Source organism: Phacochoerus africanus, chromosome 2 (genome assembly GCF_016906955.1).
Source record: "Phacochoerus africanus isolate WHEZ1 chromosome 2, ROS_Pafr_v1, whole genome shotgun sequence".
Lineage (NCBI taxonomy): Eukaryota > Metazoa > Chordata > Mammalia > Artiodactyla > Suidae > Phacochoerus > Phacochoerus africanus.
The window spans coordinates 72,407,386-72,433,113 of record NC_062545.1 but is presented as its reverse complement, the minus strand read 5'-3'; the positions used below and the strand labels follow the sequence as shown (position 1 = coordinate 72,433,113).

General features: G+C 36.7%; 1 protein-coding gene across 3 annotated transcripts in view; it reads left to right on the top strand.

The window, feature by feature from the left end:
- Positions 1-25,728, top strand: part of ATG5 (autophagy related 5) — a 114,548-nt gene that overhangs the window by 46,966 nt on the left and 41,854 nt on the right. For all 3 annotated transcript variants that reach the window (XM_047761764.1, XM_047761779.1, XM_047761771.1), the window contains one exon: positions 18,424-18,518. In XM_047761764.1, the coding sequence (XP_047617720.1) occupies positions 18,424-18,518 (95 nt within the window). The remainder of the gene's footprint in view (positions 1-18,423; positions 18,519-25,728) is intronic.

Sequence of the window (25,728 nt, the reverse complement as noted above, 5' to 3'; positions counted from 1 at the left end):
AGCTTTTGAAACCAAGAAAACTCATTTAAGACATACTGTGCCTTTCAGTATTTTTTATGGGTTTTCATTTTAGATATAAAAGTTTTTAACCTCTCTGTAAAATAGAGTTAATGACCACAAAAAAAGAAAAGAAAGTAGCATTTTTATTATTTAGGAGGCGCTCGTCACTATATCTGCAGTCTATTTTCTATTAAATGTCAGGCCTTTTTTCTTATAAGCTAGGGATTTGAGGAAATCTGTAAAAAACATTCCAACATGACTTAGTTTTCTGCTTTGGTTTTTGGGGTTTGCTAGAAAACAAAAGATGGCATCAAATGAATTCCATATGCAAGTTTTGACTCCTAAATATGTTGAAATTTTGCTTTGTTTCTAAGTATGGTTAATCCTTTTGAGCTAAGTAAATTTTAAACTTAAAACTAGTTTTTAAAAGGAAATAGCGATTAGCTAAAGGTGATTTTTATAGTAAGTCATAATACTTTGAAAATACTTTTGTTTGCCAGGTGACGTAAAAGAAACTCAGTGGTTCTTGGAGACTTGTATGATAGAGGCAGTTGAGTTGTGATTGCATTGCTTTGTTTTTCTCAGTTGCATCTAGCAGTGTAAGTATTGGACTGAAAATCTGTTGATCTGAGATGGAGCATTGGACCTGATTTTTACTTTGCTTATCCCCTATTGGTTGTGTGGCATGTCAGATCACTTTTCTCTCTAAGCCAGAGTTTCATTATAAATGTGAAAGTGGTGATACCTCACAAGACTCCAATTCAAGGACTGTGCAGTCAGTGATAACCACTTAACACCTGAATCCTGATGATCAGCTATTCCTAAATGATTCCAGACGATTTCTTGGAAGAATCATTATTTTCTCTTTTTCGTCCTCTCTCCCTCTTTTCTTTCCCTCCCTTTCTGGACCTTTTAAGCAACACTTAGGTAGAAGATAACTTTCCAGAAATAAGTATGATGTCATAGAAAAACTATTAAAACAGAAAAACCAGAGCTTTTGGGGCTTAACTCTGTATCTTGAAGCTTCCATTTCTGTGATGTTCTCACAGAGTTCTTATGTGGAGGTGGAGTAGAAGGAGATTCCTAAGTACAACTGTTATTAGGACATGTAAGTACTTTTCTTGAACCTTTTGTCTCAGTGAAAGGTCACTATTTGGTAACCTTCCTGTTTTTCTTTAGAAAAATTTGGATTCCTCTCAGTCATGAGAACGCTGGGGTCACATTTATAAATAAGAGGAGAGAAAATAGTGTTAATGACCCTCCATGTACCTATCACCCAGCCTCAACACTTGTCAGTACATGGTCAGTCTTGGTTCATCTGTTCTCACCCCCCTTCACTTTGAGTCTATGGATATTCTTTAATCCAGTGCCACAAATACTGCTCATAGGTTTATGTTCTTCACAGATTTTATTACTCTGATATTTAATCAAGTCTTAGAAACAGCATTATTATAGGAGAGTCATGCCCAGATCCTGATAGTATGGATGAGCCAATCACAGGAACCTGACAAATGCAAGGCACTGTGCTAGGCATAGGGGATGCTGGGGTGAGGTTGACGGCTGTGATTCCTTCCCTCAGAGTTTACAGAGGCAGACATTAAACAGATTGCCTTTAAGCAATTTATAACAATTTATAACTTGAGTAGAGGAAGAGACAGAGAGCAGTGTGGTTGTGATAAAAGTATTTCAGGCATCGGGGATGATCATTAGGCTAAGAAGCAGAAAAGAGCTTAATGAACCCTGGGAGCTTTAAGAAGGCTCTTTTTAATAGAGCATGGTGATCAAGACTGAGTGGCAAGTAGATAACACTCCAAGTCAGGCAGAGCACCCTGTCTATTCAGAGTCTATCTAATAGGACATTTTAATATTGAACTTAATTTCCAGGGAGTGAGATGGAGTACATAGGGGACCACTGAAAGACTATAAGCAGGAATATAACAGAATTAGATTTTCTTTTTTAAGACGTCTCTTTTACTGCTGTATGGTTAATGAATTTTACAGGGAACAGATATGGAATCAAAAGACCAAGTTTGGTAGATGAATTTTTCAGACTGCGGGGCAGTCTTGAGAGTAGAGAGAAGTGGACAGCTTTGAGAAATATTTGAAATGTGGACTTGCTGGGACTTAGTATTTGTTTGAATATTATGGGTAATAGAATGAGAACTGTCATGGTTGGTTCCCATATGTTCCAGAAACAATTGATTGTGCCTAACTATACTGATTTAGCTTATACATATCCAGAAGGAGATCTTTTTTATATTGTAACATAAAATATAAATCAATTTTTTGATACTCAGGCCCTTAATATTATCATAAAAGGAAATATAGGTCACTTTGATACCATACATACTTAAAAATTTATGCTGATTTCTACTAATTACTATTTGACTTTCTGAATGCTCAAAAACATTTTAAAACTTTGACATCAGGCTTACTGGTTGATAAAATCCATTCATATTTTTAGGTTGAAACATTTGCCTGTCTGTTGACCTCAGGCACCTCTTTCATTTTCCATTGTTTCGTAAGATTATTGGCATTGGTTTTGTAATGCCCTTTAAGTTCTTTTAATGCCCTCTGAAGTTATTTTTCTTTATCTGAAGGTTTACATTAATTTAAAGCAGAGTTCTCGCTGTCATGTCTGAGCCTATTGATGCATCATTTTTATTTTAGCTGTTTTCACATTACTTTGAAAAATCATTTGTTGGAGAAAACGAAAGCTAAATAGAAGTTGAATAGTTGAGTTTTCTCTCTGTCATCTCTTAATGTAATGATACCATCTTTCCCAATAATGTTCTCCATGTGTTCCTTCTTCCTTTGCCAAACATGGTTTATAAAGCTTGTCTTGTTTTGCCCTTTTTAAAAGATAAGCATCGTCTTGTGCTTGATGTTGACCTTCCTGCCAGTCTTCTTACCTGTCCCTTTTACTGGTCAGGACTCTCCAGAGAAATAGAATCAATATATGTATACATAAGGAGATTTATTAAGTGAAATTTGCTCATGTGCTTTTGGAGGCTTAGAAGTCCCACAATCTGCCCTCTGCAAACTGAAGACTCAAGAAAGTCAGTGGTATAATTCAGCCCAAGTCCCAAGGCCTGAGAACCAAGAGAGCTGCTGGTGTACATCCAGTCCAGTGGTAGGAAAAGATGAAATGTCTCAGCTCAAGCAACAGAGCAGGGGAAGAGGTGGCAGATTGGTATTTGCTCCACCTTTTGTTTTCTTCTCTTCAGGTTCTCAACTGATTGGATGATGCCTCTTCACGTTGTGGTGGGCAGTCTCTCTCTCAGTTCCACATATTCAAATGCTAATCTCATTCCAAAACACCCTCACAGGCACACGCAGAAATCTAGGCATCCATGGCGAGTCAAGTTGACACCTAAAATTAACCATCACATTGCTGTTATAACCTGGTTCAACTTTTATGGTTGTCCTTTTGATATTAATTCATTGAACTGGTAGTTATTGAGTACATACTAGAGATAAAGTAGTGAACAAAATAGACTGAATTTCCCGCCCTTGTGCAGCTTAAATTATAATAAGGAAGATAGATGGTAAGTATATATGTAAGAGTAAACTACCTGATGTGCCATATGGTGATGAATGCAATGAGAGAAAAGGCAGGGAAAGATGAGAAAGGGCTGGGTTGGGGGAGGGCATCGCTGTTTTTAATCAGGTGGTCACAGAAGGCCTCACTGATTGGGTGACATTAAATGAAGACCTGAAGCAGGACCATGCATTTATCTGTGATTAATAATACATCCCTAGGCAGAGGGAACAGCAAGGGCAAAGGCTCTCAGGTGGGGGGAAACATCCTATTTGTAACTTTCACCGAAAGTTCTAGGTAACATAAGCTTTCCCCCCTAGGATACCCTCTCCTCTAGTGTGCTTGTCATATTTCCCCTCTATCTGTGAGACCAGAATCTGTAGTTTAGTCTCACTGCTTACAAAACAGTCTTAGCAAAAGTGTCACTTTTCTGTTATCTTGTTCTTTTTCTAAGTCTTGTGTGACAGAAAGCATCTTTTTGGCAGTAATCTTACACTATATTTTGAAAGGAATAAATAAAGTGCTTAGACTAGAGATCATCAAGGAACTGAGCTGTTTTATTAAGGTAGTGATGGAATACCGGTTTGAGAAGATGGTATTTAAGTTGAAATCTTAAAGATGAGGGGGAATTAGTAACATTAGGGAATGGCATGTTTAAAGAACATGAAGCAAAAAGGAGTTTGTACGTTTTAAGAAACAAAAAGTATAGTGTGTGTCTTGTCCACTGATCCAGGAGGAAGAGTGACATGAGACAAGGTTAGAAAGATGGGCGGGAGATGGGTGATACAGGGCCTTTAAGTCGAGGAAAACAATCTTGGGACTCTCAAGTGCAGTGGGAAGCCTTAAAAGGATTTTTAAGCAAGAGAGTGATGAGATGCAGAATATAATGGAAGACTATTCTAGTTGCCGAATGGAGAATGGTATAGAGGGAGTCGAGAGTGGGATTGGAGCGTGTGTAGTAATAGATCCGTTTGGGTGGCAGTGGTAGAGATGGAAAAAAGTCAGCAAGTCTGAGATTTATTTTGGAAGTTGAATTGACAGATTCTATTGTTAGATTATATTTAAGATTAGGGTAAAACAAAGAATCATTCCTGGGTTCTGACTTGGGTAGCTAGGTGGGTGGTGGTGCTTTATACTGTGATATGAAATAACTAAAATGTCCCTAAGACATTCACGTGGAGATGCATTGAGCTAGATGTTGGTAGAATTAAGTATTGTGAGTGTGTGTCAATAGATGAAAAAGGCTTAACAGATTTGAATCAAATGCTGCAGGTTCTAATTTCATACGCATTTACTTTTTTAGTAAGTGCCCTCTATTATTTCATCTTGAAGGATATGAGAGTTAATGTCCCAGTGATACAAGACAGTGAATATGGAGCAATCCTATATATTCCAGATGTTTGACAATTCTTTATATCCACTCAACTGTGGTGTGCATTTTTTCTGCGTACGACTGCTGAGTTAGTCATTTCTGTTATTATTTTGTCTGCAATACAGTAAGGTAATGAGTTCAGTCTGAAGCTGTGTGTGTGTGGCATTCAAGAATCTACAACTTTGTGAGAAATTTGCTTACAGCAAATTTGTAAGCTGCTTAAGCATTCAATAATGTTTCACTGTGGAGCAAACAAGCATTTTATTATATATTACATGTTTTAAAATCAGTCTCTTGGTATTCTGCTTTCTGTAATTAGAAGTAAGAATGGAAATATAAAAAGTTTATGTATTTGTGTTTTAATATAAAGCCATAAAGATACTTAGTTTGGCTTCTGGAGAAAGATTGCTCTTTGAAATTACGTGATTTGAATGAATAAATAAATTTGGTAATAATTTACAGTGCTTTGGGTATACTTGGCATTGAACATTATAGATAATAAAACTTGATGAAAACATTTAGACAGTTATTTCATAATACACTACAAATTATACTAACATAAGTTTTTTGAAAAGAGTCCATTAGTAAGAGTGAATGGTCATACGTCCCAGAGGTAATCAGTGGTAGAGAATACATTTTTATATATGAGATTCAGTTGATAAATACATAAATCTATAAGACTAGATTTATACTTAAGTCTAAACTCTGATCAGTACTTGAAAATACTTCTAGTGAACTCCAGTGTTGCAGGAATACAAAGGTTTAGTTTGTAATGTCATTTTAAATAAAATTTCAAATCATCTACAATAAAAAAGACTATCTGACTTATCTTTTATGTATTTTTGGTACCTTTAAAAGACTTTAAAAAAATTTATGCTTCCTAGCCTACTATCACTTTTGTGTAAGCCATATTTTTAAAGAAATTTATTGGAGTATCGTTGCTTACAATGTTGTATTAGTTTCAGGTGTACAGCAAAGGGAATTAGCCATACATAAACTTATATCCTTTCATTTTTCCTGTATGAGTTACTACAGATCTTTTGAGTAGATTCTCCTGTACTAAACAGTAGCTTCTCATTTATCATCTCTTTTATACAGTAGTGTGGATATGTTAGTCCCACCTTCCCAATTCTTCACTTCTGCTAATGGTTTCACCTGTGGTAACCATAGATTGGTTTTGAAATCTGTGAATTTCTGTTTTATAGATAAGTTCTGTATCATTTTTATTAGATTCACATATAAGTGATATCATATGATATTTGTCTTTCTCTGTCTGACTTACCTCATTCAGTATGATAATCTCTAGGTCCATCCATGTTTGCCGCAAATAGCATTTCATTCTTTTTATGGCTGATAATTTAGGTATAATTGACATAGAGCATGATAGAGGTGTACAGCATAATGATTTAATATTCATATATATAGCAAAGTGATCACCACCGCAGTAAGTCTAGTTAACATCTGTCATTTTACATAGTTACTAAAAATTGCTTTTTCTTGTGAAGAGAACTTTTAAGATCTGCTCTTTTAGCAACTTTCACATATGCAGTACATTATTATGAAGCATAGTCACCCTGGTATATACTCTATATACTTCCAGTCATAAAATAACTAAAAATAACTAAAATAGTGGCTGTACCTGTTTATATTCCACAGTACACAGGGTTTCCTTCTCTCCACATCCTTGCCACACTTATTATCTTGTCGTTTTGATAACAGCCATTGTAACAAGTATAAGGTGGTACTTCATTGTAGTTTGGTTTGCTTTTCCCTGATTATTAGTGATGTTGAGCACTTTTTGTCTCCCTGTTGGCCGTCTTCTTCAAAAATGTCTATTTAGATCTTCTGCCCATTTTTTAAATTGGATTATTTGAGGGATTTTTTGTTATTGGGTTGTATGAGTGCTTTGTATATTTTGGATATTAACCCCTTATCAGATACATGATTTGTAAATATTTTCTTTCATTCAGTAAGTTCCTTTTCATGTTGCTGATTTCTTTTGCTGTACAGAAGCTTTTAGTTCAGTGTAATTCTACTTGTTTACTTCTGCTTTTGTTGCTTTTGTTTTTGATGTCAGATTGAAAAAAAATCATTGCCAAGACCATGATAAGGTATATATGCATATATAGTTTAATATTTTGGGTTTTTTTTTGTTTTTTTTGTCTTTTTTTTTGCTATTTCTTTGGGCCGCTCCCGCGGCATATGGAGGTTCCCAGGCTAGGGGTCTAATCGGAGCTGTAGCCGCCAGTCTGCACCAGAGCCACAGCAACGCGGGATCCGAGCCGCGTCTGCAACCTACACCACAGCTCACGGCAACGCCGGATCGTTAACCCACTGAGCAAGGGCAGGGACCGAACCCGCAACCTCATGGTTCCTACTCAGGTTCGTTAACCACTGCGCCACGACGGGAACTCCAATATTTTGTTTTTAAGTGAATCTTCTGTTTTGAAACCAGTATCGTAATTCTTCTTAAGAGGACGGAAAACTCCAAGTATACTTACTTTCCCTAAGATTTGTTTTGTCAATTAGCTCCTCATCATTTTTCTCTCAATCAGTCTTTCTCAAAGTGTAGACAAATGGGACAGAACCATCAGCATTACCTAGGAACTGATTAGAAATGCATCAGAAACCAAGTATATTAGAAACTCTGAGGTAGATCCCAGCAAACTGTGGCTCAGCACCCCTCCAGATGATTGATGCACCAGGGTTTGAGAACCACTGCTCTGGTGTAAACTTTCTCAACCTTGGCACTGTTAGAAATTTTGGACGGGTAATTCTTTGATGTTGGGGTGGTGGCGGGGAGGGACTCTTCTCTGCACTGTAGGATGTTTGGCAGCATTCCTGGCCTCTGACCACTCACTAGATGCCAGCATCACACTACTCCTCATTCTCAATCAGGACTTAAAAAATGTCATCAGACATTGCCACATAGCCCCTCGGCAGCAAATCAGCACATTTGGGAACCACGGCTCTGAGAGAGGTGATGGAGAATTCTTGGATAAAATGGCTTCTCTGTTAGAGTAGCAACTGACCATTATTGAAGCCGCAAGTTCTGTCCTTGGTACTTTGCATGAATTATCACGGTCATCACAACAGCCTTGCAAGATACGTTTGAAAGCTTAAAGCCTAGGCCAGTTTATTAATGAAATTTCTCATCTGTTCCACCAGCTCAGCCTTTGAGAACTAGTGTGTTCAGTTTTTACAGTGACTCATTTAGGCTGTGTGTTGGAACTGTATTCTTTAAACAAAAGGAATTTGAAATATAAACAAATTAAACAGTTATTTTAATCAGTTAGCTCTTCTTGTATGTAAACTTAACCATGTGAACTTCTTATTGTAAACTTAGCCAGCTATAATTGTTTCTGGATGATGGGGATTATTTTATTTTTGTTGAGTTAAGTATTAAATGACGAATCAATAGTATGCTGTCATTTCGGTAAGACTGTTTACAGTAACACATATCTTCTATATTTTTCCTTTTCCTTCTTTTGCCACCTTTCATCTCCCTTTCCAGCCTTTTGTGTGGCACTTGATCTAGTTCTGAATATGTTTATAACCTTCAGATTACCAGGGAGTCTGAAATAACTCGTCTGTGGGTTCCTGATACTAATTTTTTTAAAAAGCTTCTCAGGTGATCCAAGTGGGCAGCTAAAAGTGAGAAATGGTGCATTGTATCCTGCATCTCCAGTGACCACTGGCTTCTCCCCACCCCCGCCTTTTTTAAGCTTTTTGGTTTTTGTGTATTTTTGCTTTTTAGGGCCACATCTGTGGCATATGGAAGTTCCCGGGCTACGGGTCAAATCGGAGCTACAGCTGCTGGCGTACGCCACAGCCACAGCAACAGCAATACGGGATCTGAGGCACGTCTGCAACTTAGACCACAGCTCACAGCAACGCTGGATACCCAACCCACTAACTGAGTCCAGGGATCAAACCCACATCCTCATCAAACCCTCTAGTTGGACTCATTTCCGCTGCGCCATGAAGGGAACTCCAAGCTTTTGTTGTTTGTGAGTAATTATTAATAGAATTTTTTTGTTTACAGTTTCTCATCAGAAGCATGAGGGGTTTGTATTAGAATGAAGACAGAATATCCTGCATAAACATTGTAGATGTGTAGTAATATGGTGGACGTCTTTCTCTTTGCTGGTCTTTCAAAAATTAAAACAGATTTTTATTTTTGTCCTATGACTTTGGAGTGCTCTCAATTAAGTGAAAATGGGCTTGATTACATGTTAAATTTATTTCTGGCCCTCTGTATTTAGGAAAGTCATAAACCGTAATTTAACCTGAGAGCAAAGATGTTTTCTTAATTTTCAGTAGTTTTAAAAGGTAACATCAGGTAATCTGGTTAAAAATCTATAGATGATTTACACAGAATACATTTAGTTAATTAGTCTTCACCTATCACTGTGCAGCAGCTCTGTAAACCTCTATTTGGCAAACTTTAAAAATTGTCGTTTAAAGTTTGTGGAGACTTGAATATAATTGAGGGTTATTCTTACTTTTTTTAAAATTTTGACATGAGCACATAGAATAAGTTGGGGGTTTTTTATGTTATAAAATTTTTGAATTTTGAATCCTTTTATATTGTTATTGGTCCAGTTTGAAAATAAATTAGATGTAGACTCTTAATTGGTTGGAATATAGTAATTGAATTCTATTTAAAAATAAAGTCAGTTACTGGGATTGACTCTTGGAATTCATTAAAGGTATTGTAACTAACAGTTACTGTTTGTTAACTGGTGGTGTTGAAATTAAAATTTACAGTCTGCTTTTTTACAATATTTAGTAAAACTAGTTTTCTTTAAGTTTCCAGCAATATATTTTTTTTAATTGTGAACCTCTTGTCCACCTAGATTAACAGGAAAACCTCATTTTTTCCCCACCATGCTTATTCCCTCTCCCCACTATTTTAAGAGATGTCAGGAGCGAGAGAGATTGAGAAGGAATATTTTAGATCTTAATGTTAGTAGAGGTGGAACTCAGACTAGCCTGACAAAACTGGAGGACTGCTCAGTGCTTTTGGACCTTTCCTGCTCCCTCCACCATTTCATGGTGTACTTGGAGATGAACACATTGGAAATTGATGGAAGGTAAATGGCAACTAAATTGTTCCCCCAGAGTGAGACGATAGGGCCTTACAGGGTAGTTGAAAGCATTGGAGGAAGCAGAAGGGGGTGCAGAGGGAGTTTGGTGTTGTAAAATGTTACAGCTGGATTGTGTTATGGCTCTTGTTCACCCCACTGTGGCTAGCAAAGGCCAGTCAATTGCATAACTTCAGGAGGCAGCTTTCACGTCGAATTTCTTGTGAGTGTTGCGAACTCCTTGGTGATGAGCCAGGCTGAACACTCCAACAATCTTATGATGATGGGGTTTTGGCAGAACCACTTTCCCACACTACTTTAACCCTTCACTTACTTTGTTTCTCAGTTCAGAAGCTTTGTGTCTTTTCTTATTGAATCTGAGGCAGCCTAAGAGACAAAACCTTTATGTAGCACTGACTTTGTGCCAAGTACTCTTCCGAGTATTTTGTATATATTAACTCCTTTATTCTTTCCAATTACTTTATGAATACTATTAATATCTTGATTTTACAAATGAGGAAATTGATACAGAAGTTTAAAAATATGTTGCTCAACTCTCCTAGCTATTAAATGGCAGGGTCTGGAAGCAAACCCAGGCAGTGTGGTTCCAGAGTGTCTGCTCTTTCTTCTGTGCTCTGCTACATTCGAGATTCTTTTTTGTTGCTCCCCATTTGTCTGAATCAGTCATTTGCTTATTTAGTCACTTAACAAACATGCATTGAGCCTGTACTTTGTGCCATGAACTTTCTAGTGTTGAAGACAAAGGCCTTGCTCTCATGAAACTTATATTTTAGTTGGGAGAGAGAGACAGTAATAATTAAGCACATAAATAGGGTAATTTCCAAGAATGGTAAGTGTAACAATGGTAAAGAAAATAGAACAATGCTTTAGCTAGAATTGTGAGGAAAATCTTCCCTGAGGTGGTGGCCCTTTTGTTGAGACTTGAATGATGAGAAAGAAGCAGCTCTGTGAAGATGAGAAAAGTGGGGATTCTGGGCTACTGAAGCTGTGATATGGGAACAAGCTTGGTGTTTTCTAGGGACAGAAAAGAAAACTAGTGTAACTTAGAGCTTTAGTAAGTAAGCAGACTAGTAGGCAGTGAAATCTCAGAGGGATGCCAGGGGTCTGTGCAAGGGGGTGGAGTGGGGCCCAAAAGGAACCTGCTTCCTGGGAAGAAGGTATTTTATTATTGACATGATAGTTGCTTTGATGCACAATTTGGGTTTCATGCAGTCTGCCCCATTTGCAGCCAGTAAGGATTTTTTTTTTTCTTTTTAATGATTTTTTTTCTTTTTAATGATTCAGGTACTTCAGATAATCATTGTTAAAGTATGTCATAAAGCCTTAGTCATTCTGGCCCATTAGAAAAATGTTTGGAAATTTATTCATTAATGGTATGATTCAGTTTATGCTTTTTTTTTTTTTTTTGTCTTTTTGCTATTTCTTTGGGCCGCTCCCGCGGCATATGGAGGTTCCCAGGCTAGGGGTCAAATCGGAGCTGTAGCCACTGGCCTACGCCAGAGCCACAGCAACGCGGGATCCGAGCCGCGTCTGCAACCTACACCACAGCTCACGGCAACGCCGGATCGTTAACCCACTGAGCAAGGGCAGGGACCGAACCCACAACCTCATGGTTCCTAGTCGGATTCGTTAACCACTGCGCCATGACGGGAACTCCCAGTTTATGTTTTAAAAGAGCATTCAGGATGCTGTATATTGGGGATACAAGTGGAAGGGCAGAGACCAACTAGGAGGATGTCACAGTGGTTCAGATACAGAGATAATAGTGGTTTAGATGAAAGTAGTAGCAGTGAATACAGAGAGAATTGCACCCTAAAATGTATATATATATATATTTATATATTCCTCTCCTTGAAGTCAGTTATCCAGACTGCAGCACTTATTTTTTTTTAAGGACAGAGGAGTATGGTAGTCCCTTCTTAGCCGTGGTTTCATTTTCTACTGTTTCAGTTACCTGTGGATGCATGTGGTCTGAAAATATTAAATGAAAAATTCCAGAAATAAACAATTCGTAAGTTTTAAATTGTGCACAGTTCTGAGTAGCATGATGAAAGCTAGCTCTGTCTCACCTTGGTATGCAAATTATAAGAGGTGATTCCAGCCTGTCCACACTGTGTATGCTACTCTCCCATTAGCCACAGGGTAGCCGAGTTATCACGTCAAGGGTTGTGGTATCCCAGTGCTGGTGTTCAGGTAACCCTTATTTTACTTAAGAATTGTCCCAAAGCATCAGTGCTGCTGACAGGCAGTATATTCTCTTCCTGTTTCTAGTTTGTAAATTAAACTTTTTTATAGGTGTTCAGGTATGGGAAACACACACACACACACACACACACAGGTTTCAGCACTAGCCACAGTTTCAGGCATCAACTGGAGGTCTTGGAATGTATCTCCATGGCTTAAAGGAAGACTATGTAAATGTCTTCTCTCACTTCATTATGAAGACAGGGATGGTCCAGGCCCAAATTTCCCTCAGACCCAGGTTTTATTGCTCTTCTGAGTCACTCAAACAACAAATTTCCCCAGGGTACAAGCCTCCTGCTATGAAGAGTGTTTATGTACAGGGTTAAGGATTGGCCTTCTCCTGGATTGGTTCTCTCCTCAACCTTAATGCAGGGGCCAGCTTGCTAGTCCTGCCTACTTCTGTCTTCATGAAGGATTTGTAGGGGTCTTGAAGCCTTTGCAAAGCTTCTTTGCTTTGGTTAGAGCCTCCCCACCAGATATATCTCAGCAACTTGAAACCTCAAACAGAAGAACACATAGAAACATGTGGGTGTAGCTGTGTGATGAGTAGCATCCAAGCACCAGGGGATGTGCTGTTGTACAGAGGATGCCCCCTGCCCCGGTTCAGCCTAACTGTCCTGTTAACATATGACTCAGAGGACAATGAGTTTGACGATACGGGTCACTTATTTAACACACCTGTGTTTGGCACCTACCAGTAATTACTGGTCTTTTCCCCTATTTGCTTTACAAAGATTTTTAATATATTACGTATGAAGAAATTAATTCAAATATGCCTATACTTAGATATGCTTTCTGTTACAAATTTTGAAAGCCTCTGGTCAAAATACTGCATATATTACATGGCCACTTATAGTACTAATTTGAATAATACTGTTGATAAATGCAAAATGTTGTGAAGAGTGAGTTCCCTTCAGTAGTGATTTTCAACCATTTTGTCCTTACACTCTTCAAAGAAAAGCTTAAAGTCGGGCCAAAAGGATCTGACACTTAGAGTGCGGTAAATCTGTTCTTTTTGACATCACTGATGCAACTGAGCAGAGGGGGATGATGTGGATGTGGAGGCTGTATCACCCCTTTCCTTTGTTTTTTTTCCCCAGGCATCAGTGCCACATTATGGAACTGAGGCTTTATGGAATTCAAGCTGAGTTGCAGTCCCTTAGGTGTCTTTCACGTCTCCTGTGGGATCTTGTAGACAAATACATTACTTGTTACATTCGAATGTTCAAAAATTTGCCTTGAGCTCAAATATGCCTTGAGCTCTTAATAAAAGTTTAAGTGAAAGAACAGATACATCCTTTAAAATTGCCACTTTTTTCTGCAATTTTTTCCATGTGAGGAACAAAAAAATACAAATTAATCAGTTTATTTCTCATGTTTCTTTGGAAGATCTCTGATTTAAAAAAAAAAAAAAATCTGGATTTTTTTAAATTTGCAAGACCAATATAAAAGGTTGATTCAGAGTTCCCATTGTGGCTCAGCAGGCTAAGAACCCAGTATATTCTTCATGAAGATACACGTTTGATCCCCGGCCTCTCTCAGTGGGTTAAGCATCCAGTGTTGCCTCATTCTGCAGAATAGGTAGCAGATCTGATGTCGCTGTGGCCTCAGCTGCAGCTGCAATTCGACCCCTAGCCCAGAAACTTCCATCTGCCACTGGTATGACTGTAAAAAAAAAAAAAAAAAGTTTAATGCAGCAGAGAATGAGAAAAAGATTGGTACCTACCAGGATTTTGAGGAATTCTATTTTTAATATCTTTTTTTTTTTTAATAAAATTGCCTTTCTGTACACAGCCCTTCAATTTTGTGACCCCCGATTGAATAGCCTTCCTAAGTGAATGTTAAACAGAAACCAACATATCATATTCTTAATAGCTCTGGCAAGAAGTGTATAAGTTACCTTCTTTTCTCTCATTCTTTTTAAGCTGCTAGTTTTAATTTTCTTCTACTTAGTTACTTGTTTTGTTTTAGAATTAGAACTAAATTAATTTGAGAGCTCTTGAAATAGATGAACATTTACCTAAATTTACAGTTTAAAAAATGAGCAGCTAAAGACCATTGAGCTTCTTCTACTTCTAAGTACTGTTTTCATGGCCAATAACACAACTAAATGTACAACTTAATATAATAACTAATAACATAGTTCCAGTATTCAAAATATTGCTTGGTAACAGGTTGGTATGTACTTAATTCATCAATATGTAGGAAGTTAGCAGTACATGTTTATTCCAACTTTAATTATTGACTAAGGAATAAAAGAGATACTAGTTGTTACAAAACCCAGTGTGAAAGACATTTGGTTATAAACTTCTCAGCACAGATTTTCTTTTAATTCCTTCTTTTGTGTCTTATTTGTTAATAAATATGACACATAAAAGGTAGATTATTCTTGGTTGGAATGCTTTTAGTGTTTTGTGGAAATGCCTACTTTATATAAGAACATGACATTTTGATTAAAAGATTAAAGAAATATTAATACAGATCTCTTATTATGTCTTAATTCCTTTTAAACATAGTTGTATCAGACCAGGTATAGTCAGGAGATAGAAATCACACAGAGGGTTAACCAGGTTAAGTTTTATATATATATAGCTTTATTTATTAAACTCTGATAAAAAAAAATAACTGAAGACATAAGAAAACTGTATCTGTTACCAGAGGGCTAAAGAGGAAGGTCACACTTACAAGGAGTTCCTTCCCAAGGCTGGATTTAGAACCTTTGAGAAGGTATATTCCAGCCCACTGGATTAATAGAGGAGTTCATTATTTTGCCTGGATTGGAGCTGGTCTGCAGTTGCTGGGAAATCAGGAAAATCTGGGCTGCAGGCCACCAGCAGCAGCAAGTGGCATAGGCATGCAGAGGGAATGGCAGCTCCCTCAGAAACTGTAGGCCAGCCACTCACTCATATGGGCCTGCAGAGGAAGTCAGGGTGCTGATAAGGGCGAAGTCCTTCCCTGTCCCCATGCAGGCAGGAGCCCCTTTTTCCTGCAGTATTCTTTCACTGCTTTCTACTGAGAAAGCTTCATGTGGTTGTCAGAGCAGAGATACTTGAAGAAACCGTGTTCTTTATGGCAGTGCACATGCTAAAGGGTGAACATGGAGCTGAGAGTCAGTAAATTGTTACTGTGCACAATACTGTTTCTACTTTCCATTTACTTTCTTTGCAGTATAGATATGTGAAAGCTTTTTACTAAGCACCTTTCTATACTTCATTTATTTAGTTATTGTATTCGTTTTCCTTCCTTTAGCCCTATTGGCATTTTAGGTCAGATAATTCCTGGTTGTGGGGAGCTCTCTGTTTAGTGCATTGTAGTATGTTTAGCAGCATCCTGTCCTTTACCCACTGATGCTAATAACACACACATATATTGATGGCATCCAGAAATGTCTCCAGACCCACACAGGAGCAAAATCTTCCCTAGTTAAGAATCATTGCTTTAACCTACTTTTTCCCCTCTCTGTTAGAAACAGTGTAAATCTTTCCTTTTATAAAGGTTTGCTTATGGTTTTTAATGTTATATTTTAATAAAGAGGGTATCTTAAATAATTACAAAACTTTATTTTTAGAAGGTCTAACTGAACTGTTTAACTCCTTTATCTCATCTGTAAGTGAATTAGGGTAGAATTTTTAGCTGATTTGTTTCTAGTCGTATAGCTATTTAGTTGTAGACTTAGGATTAGAATCCCAAAATTTTTAATGAAAAGTTATACACCCTGTACTCTGTTATTCATTCTTTGATTCAAGAGCATATGTTATGCATACACTATGCATATGTTATGTACTGTGGTAGGTCCTAGAGATTTAATGATGAGACAGTGGGTTAAACTTCAGCTATGCATGAAGAATAATTTTATTTAGCTATTCTTGCTTGATACTTGAGAGAGAAAGATATCTTTTTAAAAGCATTAAATGAAGAATTGATTTATATATGAACGGACTGTGGTTAAATGAGCTACTCAGCATTAAGACAGTTTGATGGTTACAACTGCTGAAATGGTTGTGGACTTCTGTGGTCTTGGTTCTTAACTAAACTCATAATAACCTGGAATTAGTTTTCATCTGTGAAATTGCCCTGGACTGACTGGGCTCTTAATTCCCTATCCTACCAGTTCTAATGTTGTATGAGTCTTTTCCCAGATTGGAGTTGAAGATGAGAGTAAAGAAGGCCTAGAGCCTATCATAGTCATATAGGACAACTAACTAAACTTGTTTTTTATATATATAATTGTGGTACTTAAGCAGTATGAATAGATTGCCAGTTAGTTGGGTTGAGTCTAGTAGTGGAGAATAAGCTTTAACACCAGGGCCGATGTGAGATTCTGGAGCATTCATGTGCTTTACAAAAGTTTAATTCAGAGATGAAATTCTGTGTGTAAAAATATTTTAAGGAAAAATTCTGAGTGAGTTAACACAAAACCCAGAATGAAGGAAAAAATAGTATATTATTTATCAGATAAGGGGTTTGTACACAGACTACATAGAGAACTTTTATAATACTCAGTAACAGAAAGACAAAAAAACCAATTAAAAGGGGGGCAAAGGATTTAATTGACATTTTTCCAAAGAAAATATGTAAATAACCAGTAAACAAATGAAAAGATACTCAGCATAACTAGTCTTTAGGGAAATGAAAATCAAAACCATAAAGAGATACGACTTCACACCCACTGGGATGACTATAATAAGGAAGACAGACAATAACACACCCACTAGATGACTGTAATAAGAAAGACAAACAATAACATGTTGGCAAGGATGTGGACAAATCAGAACCCTCACATATTATTTGTAGGAATGGAAAGTGGTACAGCCACTTTAGAAATAGTTTGGCAGTTCCTCAAAATATAGTTAGCATATGGCAGTTAAATAGTTACCACGTTAACTCAGCAATTCCATTCCTTCGTAATATGCTCAAGAAAATTGAAAATATACATCCACACAAAAACTTGTATGTGAATGTTCATGAATAGCCGAAAACTCAAATGTCCATAAATTGATAAATGGGTAAACAATGTGGTGTCTCCATATAATTTGGTCATAAAAACTAATGAGGTTCTCATACATGCTACAACCTGAATGAACCTTGAAAAGATAGTTTAAAAAAAAATGCAAAAGACTACATTATATAATTCCTGTATGAAATGTCTGGAATAGAATAGAGATTAGTGATTTCCAGAGGATCGAGGAGGGGACAGGGAGTAACTATTCATTGGTATAGGTCTCTTGGGGATAATGAAAATGCTCTGAAATTAGGTATTTGCAGTGGTTGCTCAACTCCAGATATACTGAAAACCATTCAGTAATATACTTCAGAAGGGTGGTTTTATGGTATGTGAATTATATATCCATAAAGTAGTTTTTTTTTAATCAAGTCTGTAATTTTTATTTTTATTTATTTTTCCTTTTTATGGACACATCTGTGGCATAAGCTGCTGGCCTTTGCCACAGCCATAGCAACACTGGATCCAAGCCACATCTGTGATCTGTGCTGCAACTTGCAGCAACGCCAGATCCTTAACCCAGTGATCAAAGCCAGAGATCAAACCCTCATCCTCATGGGTACTAGCTGGGTTCTAAACCCACTGAGCCAACAATGGGAACTCCAAGCCTGAAGTTTTTAAAAAAGGAGTTGCTTAATCAATCTAAGATTAAGCTGCAACTGACGATTATTTGTCAGTTTAACATTTCTTTCAAAGCCTGTCCTATAATTTTATCTTTTTGCTGTTCAGTGTGTACTGTTTGTTATTTTAACTTTGTTTCTTTAAACAAGCTCTGATTAAAATTAAGGTCACTTGAAGCTGTGCCTTTATAGTTTAGACAGACAGTAGGAGTAGGGACAAGGGAATCAAGACATTCATCTCTACCTGTTTTTTTTGTCTTGATAATGTAAATAATTATAATCTGTGTAGGGTTTCTCTTATGAGGAAAAAAAAAGTCTATGGAAATATCTAGGAAGAGGAAGCAACAATGTAGGAAAAAATTAATTTTATATCTTGCTTCATGTTTAGTTATGGAAAGTTAAGTTTAAGAAGAAATAATATATAAATAATGCCCTTTCGGAAACTTCTCTGAGGATGGATGTTTAGTAACTTTCATCTCTTCATGTGAAGTATTAAATTATAATGTTCATTTTTGATAAATAATTTATCATTACAGACAGATTTGACCAGTTTTGGGCCATCAATCGGAAACTCATGGAATATCCTGCAGAAGAAAATGGATTTCGTTACATCCCTTTTAGAATATACCAGGTAGGAAGTAACCTTTTTTAACAATACCAACTTATGAAAACCTCGGACATCTTATTACTTCTTGAAGCACTCTAGTCCAGACAGCAACTCATTAGTATTTACTAGGGCTTTCCAGATCTCTTTCTTTTGGTGGCAATTAAATCAGAGACTACACTGAAATATGTGACTCATATAGTCGATCTTCTTAATTTGCAGATTTTTTTTTTGGTCTTTTCTAGGGCCACTCCCACAGCATATGGAGGTTCCCAGGCTAGGGGTCCAATTGGAGCTGTAGCCACCGGCCTACGCCAGAGCCACCGTGGCGTGGGATCCAAGCCTCGTCTGCGACCTACACCACAGCTTACGGTAATGGTTTCTAGTCAGATTCGTTAACCACTGTGCCATGACAGGAACTCCTGTGTTTGCAGATGTGCCTGCTTGCTAAAATTTATTTGCAGCCTCACAGTGAATACTCAGTGGCACTATCCTAGACATTTGCAGCGTGATGAAAAATTTGATTTGCCCCATGTACACATTTTCAGTGATGCTGTGCCTTCTTTTTCTGCTTTCATCCTATAAATACGTAACTTCTCCCAGTTTGTTTAGTGCCACATTCTTCATGTTTTTGTGCTTTTTGTTGGTAATTGCGATATTAAAAATGACTCCCAAGCATAGTGCTGAAGCGCTTGTCTTTAGACAGAAACATACATAAAATGAGGTTATATATTTTTGATGAGTTGAAGAACATGGGACCAGAGGTTTGCAGTAATCCTTGTACTCCCCCTAAGAATAGTGGTATTCAGTATTAGTAAATTCAGTGTTTTCAGTGACATAATGGAACATAACTTACCACAAATAGGGAGAATGCGCTGTATTTGTTTTAGATGATGGGTCTTCATTGTTGTACAACAAAAGTAGTAGCTTCTCATTACCATACATTCTAACTGGGTAAAGAAACTCCGTGTTTCTGTAGAGTACTTTAAAATTGCCATGTGTTTCCTATACAGCACATACTGGGTAAATTTTTATTAAATGATATGAATAGGTATCCAGAAAGGTGCCTATTATCATGAAAAGGAATTAGAAACACAGTATCACAGACATGGACTCTCATCCACCAGGATTTCCATTCAAACTCAAAGAGATGTGTCATAACTTCCCTTTGTAGCCATTTTTACTATCTCAGTCTTTACTCCTTGTTACTTCTACAGTTACTTTTTAATAGAACCATCAGATAAATGTGTGTTCAAAGAGGAAAACAAACTGTCCAATTGAAAATTAGCAAAAAACAAAAATCTCAATATACTCAAAGAATGAAAAGTATTTCTGACTTAAACAAGGTTATTTCTCATTTATTTCATTAATTTAATGGCAAATAGACCATGTTTAGATCATGGATTCATTATATGTATAATAGGAGTAAAATGAGACAAATGCCTGCTAAATTAGACCAGATGATCTAATAAGCTATATTCCTCTGCTTCCTTTTTTCAATAGAAAAATAAAATTTTAATTGCACAGGTCTTTGTTAAGCATAGATATTATTCAGTGGGTTTAGAAATGCCATAGCTTATTTTATTTATACTTTATCTTGTATTATGAAGAATCAGAGGCAATTTAAAAGGATATATTTTGTATATTCACCAAACAGAAAGAAATTTAAGATTTAAAATTAGAGCCACCAGAAATATAAAATGAAAACCCAGCATGAAATTACTTAAGCCTTGAATATGTGAAGATCTTCAAATTTATTAAAACTCATCTATAAAATCTGACCCCAGGTTTCTTTGTAGCCAGAACCAGGGGAAAAGAAATATGACAAGACATAATTTTTTTTTATTCTCTATAAGATGAAAACTTACTAGATCATTAGGGAAAGCTAAGTTTTCTTGGACACTACATAGAAAAGAAATTTCTCATGTGGCCTTATTTAGAGGGGGTCGGGCAATATCCTTTATACCTTACCTACAGTAAAAAACATAGTTATAGTGTCAGTAAAGCTGCTTCCTAAAGTGTCACTCGGTGTATCATAAGCCATGGATCATCAACAGTATAATAAAGATTTAGTGAAGTAATGGGAAGGCTAAGACAGAAAAGAAATTGTTATTTTATGAAAGAATATCAGATAAGAAGGAGAATAATTGATGGAACAAGGCAATTGAGGCTTAGGATTAACCAGTGGAGATTAACCCAGCAGAGGAGAGGTGTGCAGAGAACACTGTTAAGGAAAAGAAGGGGAGAGCAGCCAGCAAAGAAGAGAGGTTGAACAGTTTTGGCAACTGCTCAATAGTGGGTATATAGAACAGTCCCTATATTTGCATATAATAACATGAGAAAGACAGCAGGAAGCCTAACTGCTTGTATTGAGAAAAGAAATATTTCACCTTACATGAATGGGTACTGACCACCTTTGTATTCACTAAGAGAAACCTCAGGAGTAACTGTACAGACCTAGATTCAGTAGTGATATGCTTTAGTTATTCCACAGAGAAAAGCCAAACTGAGTCAGGTTTTACAGATAAAGTATAGTGTCCACAGTGGATAGGATCCTTTGTGTGGTCTGTAAATTTCATAGGGAGAGGCTCGGTCTTCACCATCATTGACATAGCTACCAGTGATTAAAATACAGATTAAAAAACAATAACAGACTATCACAGAATTTTAGAGTGGTCCTTAAGTTTTCTGAGTGTATTTCAATGTTTTTTCACACAGCACCCACTTTGGGGTTGCGCTTGGAAAGGGTAGGTGGATAGGACAAGTGGAAGTGACTCAGGCGGCTTGACTCTGTCCCCCTAGGGCCAGTGGTTGTAGCATCACATTTATAGAAATTCTGAAGCATAATTTGAAAATCTCTTTTTTATCTAGACCTAGATAAGGTTGGTGCTGTGCCCAAGTTAGGCAGTTCTAGCTAGCACTCAGAATGCACTAATAGCCTCACCATGTCAGTGCTGTATTTGAAGGCAAGGTTAGATTTTTTTTTTTTTTTCCTTTTCAAATCTATGTAGTAGGATTTAGCAGTGTTAGGTAGACTGTAAGTGCTTCAAAAGTACTTAATTGATTGAATCTTAGAGTATTAAAAGCACCAAAAATCACTAATTTTAAAGCTGAAAAAGGAATGTATAGTTAAGATAATGCAAAACTGAAAAAGCTAGCTGTTTCCTTGATTTTAGGTTCCAAGAATACTGCTCTTGTAATAGTTCAAGAAAACAAAGCTTTATTTATTTATTTATTTATGGATCACAACTGAGGGATATGGAAGTTCCCAGGCAAGGGACTGAATTGGAGCTGCACCTGCCAGCCTACACCATAGCCACAGCAACATGGGATCTGAGTTGTGTCTGTGACTTACACCACAGCTCATGGCAACACTGGACCCTTAACTCACTTAGCAATGCATCCTCATGAATATAGTCAGGTTCGTTATTGCTGAGCCACAACAGGAACTCTGCAGTTTTAAAATTAATTAAAATGTTGGAGAATAGTAGGAGCAAGTAGAAAAGAGCTGTTGGAAGGGTTGCATGAAAAAACAAAACAAAACAAAAAAACCAGTGCATGGTATAGATCAAGATCCCAGTTTTGCTTTATTCAACTATTCTAATAGTTTGTGGCTTGATGTAAACCTCTCTGAGCTCAGAAAGTTGTCAGATGTTTGAGATGTAAAGGCTAATAAAGCACCTCCCCTTGAAAAAAAGTTGTGTTTCCTACACAGAGTGCTAAAGGGAGGCTTCTAATCTAAGCCTCTGGGAGGTGTGATGCTGACTGTGTGCTGTGTGTCAGTAGGAGCTTATTCAGTCCTGTTGGACCTTTATTTCCATATCCACAAAATGAAAAGGGTGAATTTTGTACCTCTGGTTGGAATTGTTCTTTAAAGAGGATGTATTACAGACTCACCTAATTATATCAGTCACTTTCTTATTTTTTAAAACATTTTAGACTCCTGGTTTCAGAGCAAATTTGTTATTTTTATGGTAAACACAGTTCTTTCCTTTATGGTGCTGTTTGTGTGACTTGCAATCATTTCTAAAAATGATTCATCCTGAAAATCTGTAAATGTTTGTTAATTCATTAAAACACTCATCAGTCGTTAATAGTTGGTTTGGGGCTATTCTGTTGTACCATGAACTACATAGTAATGTATGGTAACGCATACCCAGAGCCTAGCAAAGAATCTTATTTGTGGAATTTAGTTGAATAAAATGTATCACAGACTCTGATGACTCCCCAAAAAAGAGTTCCAAAATCAATCTGAGATATATACCTCAATACTTATTTGGATGGTTAGATTCTAGCATATATATTTAACCATATACTGTAGTTTCTAGATTGTAAATGCTTTAAGCTCTTTTAGGGAAAGTGTGTTATAATGTTACTTAATGTAGGGCTTATGGGATTATTGTTTTTAGAATAATAGCACATATGTACAGAATGGAGATTTTCGAATTTACCATTCTTTTCTGGGGAAGATTGTCAGATGTATCCATACCTCTTACTTCTGTATCATAACACTAAAGGATTTAAAAGAGAGACACAGAAAGAGAGGAAAAGAGAAAGAGAATGTGTATGTGTGAGAGAGAATGGTTTTCATAAAGTTCTATAATTAGATAGAAAGTGGGAAGCTAGAGAATTCTCAAAATTTGCTTGAAAAACCTGGCTGCCAGGTGGGGACTCTGTTAGGGCAGAGCTTGCTGCCTGATCTTTCCTTTATCAAGACATTGGCAGTTTTTCCTCAAAACTGGAGGCAAAACCTAGGGGCTTTATTCTCTTTATTGACCTAGTAACTTTGTTGTTGGCTTACTCCTCTATGGTTTGGTTCTTTCTTAAATTTGAGTAAAATTTTAGATGTGAGATACTTAAATGAATATAAAAATTTTGGAATCTTAGTTTTGCCCATTGTTCATTTACTGGCTTTTTCCCTTTCCCTGTTTTGTATTTTTGAATCTTCATTCATACCTTGACCAAAGGAAGATGAGATCTGATTTCTGCTTACCTTAATTATATGATCTAAAGATAATATCAGATTTCTGCTGTTGACTCCTTTACAGCTGATTGGTTTATATGGTTGGGATATCCCATTGATTAAGTGTAGTTTTTACTTATGTGGCATTTTAGTTAATCTGTACTCTTCATTTCTATAATATCCTAGTGATAAATCTCTGTATTATTTGAGACTTTAAAGTAGTAAGTAAATTTAAATAAAGCCTAAAAATTCAGGTTTATTAATAAGGCAAATAAAGGGCATAATTTTGCCAAACTTTTTCTTTTTCTTTGCAGAGTCCTAATAGAATTCCTGAATAGGAAGGGGTAAAAAGGAAGGGGACACTGAGCATGCTTGAGTGAGGCCCATTTATCGTTGGAAGCCTCAAAACAAACTTATGATATAGGGAGCATTATCTGTGAGAAAACTGAAGCTGAGGAATTTTAAATCACTTGCTCTGGGGCACACACATGAAAAATGGAAGAGCTAGAATCCAGACCAAGGTGAGATTTACAAACAAAATATAGTTTTATTTGTAAAAATTAAGTTTATAGCATTTTCAAGACATAATTGTCTCATAAAGTGAAGTCCACCTTGACCAGATAAGTTGATAGAAACCTAGAAAATCTCAAACTGGTGATAACCTTCAAAGGTTGGCCTTTGTACAGATTATTGGAAAACTTTAGCCCTTTTTTTATCTGTAATTCAGTTATCATGGGCTCAAAATGACTATAATCCAGTGACAGCATTTTAGTCGTAAAAGTAAAAAAGTCCAAAAGTAGTTTAGAGATCCATTACAGACCAAAATGTGTCATTTCTGTCATTTACATAACAGTTTAGTTTGGTGTGTTGGTTTCAGGTCTGTGTTCCTGAAATCCAGGTGCTTCATATTAGCCAGTATTCTAGAGATGAGGTTAATGGCAGGAAGTGTTTCAAAAATGTAACTAAAATGTTATTTAGAAGAGCACAGGTAAACAGATGTGATTAATGAAGATATATATAAAAAGATTTGTAAAATGACTGTGAGGTCTTCAGGCATTGGTATTTAGACTGTAGAGTAGAAATTAGGCACATAATTTCTGTTTTTCAAGAAGCAATGGATTTGTAAATGTTATCCTGCCAGTATGCTTTGTGTAAGAAAAGTTTTTCTCATTCATTCAATAAGTTCATTTGCTCACAAATATTTGCATGTCATGCCTTGTAGGAGGCACAGGGGGTACAAGTGGTGATTAATATTGTACGTCACTCTTTATAGAGTTTATAATCTAGAGAGGGAAAGAAATTGACCAAATAAATGTAAAAACATTTTAAATCACAACTGTGACTGATGCTGTGAAGGAGAGGTACAATAGTACAGTGAAGCTTAATTTCTGTAATGAGAATTTGATCTAGTTTCACTAAGCAAGATGGATAAGGCAGGCCATTTCAGTTTATCCCTCTTGAGTTTTTTTACTTTTCAGAAACACACATGCTTCCACAGCCATCTGACACTTCTTCCCATGCTTTCGTGTGTAAACCTGAATCCTGTTTTGAGTACCCCAGGTTTCATTTAAGGACAGTGCTTTAACAAGAAAGAAAATGTGCTGCATCTTCCTCCTGTTACCTGAAAACATGCTGGGTGTGCATGTGTTAAATACATTCTTACATATGTCCAGGTCATGTTTACCAGCTGGAATTATCTTCTCGTGTGTGTATTTTGCATCTTGATATTTAATCAAGATATCAACATGAGTAGAAGGTTGTTGATTTAAGACAGGTTTGAGATCCACTAAAATTAATTGTTGTATGTTTGTCCTTCTGGTGGCTCTGGAAGCTTCATATTTTCTTTAGACATCATTAGGCGTCTTAGCTCTTGATGTACAACTTTAATGCTTTATGAATTTTGCCTTTTTGCCAACACTGGTATGCTCCATGCACCCACCTATGGAGACCACCATCTTCTCCTGCAGCTTGATGCACTGCCTTCCTGTTTTAGTGTGCTAAAATATTTAAGAACCTAGATCCTTAGAATTTGAGTGAAGAAGAAGGACATTTTGAAAAATGGAAACCAGCATGTCATAGGTTAACTTGGCACTCCTTATGGCAGTTCCTCAAAAACTTAAAAATACAGTTAGCCTATGATCCAGCAGAATGGACGCTCACTTCTCACAATAACTCCAATTCTGATTCAAGTGAAGATAACAGTTATAAAATGATAAATAACTTGTAAGTTGAAGCCATATCATTCATTTTCACCTTTTTGTATAGATATTAATC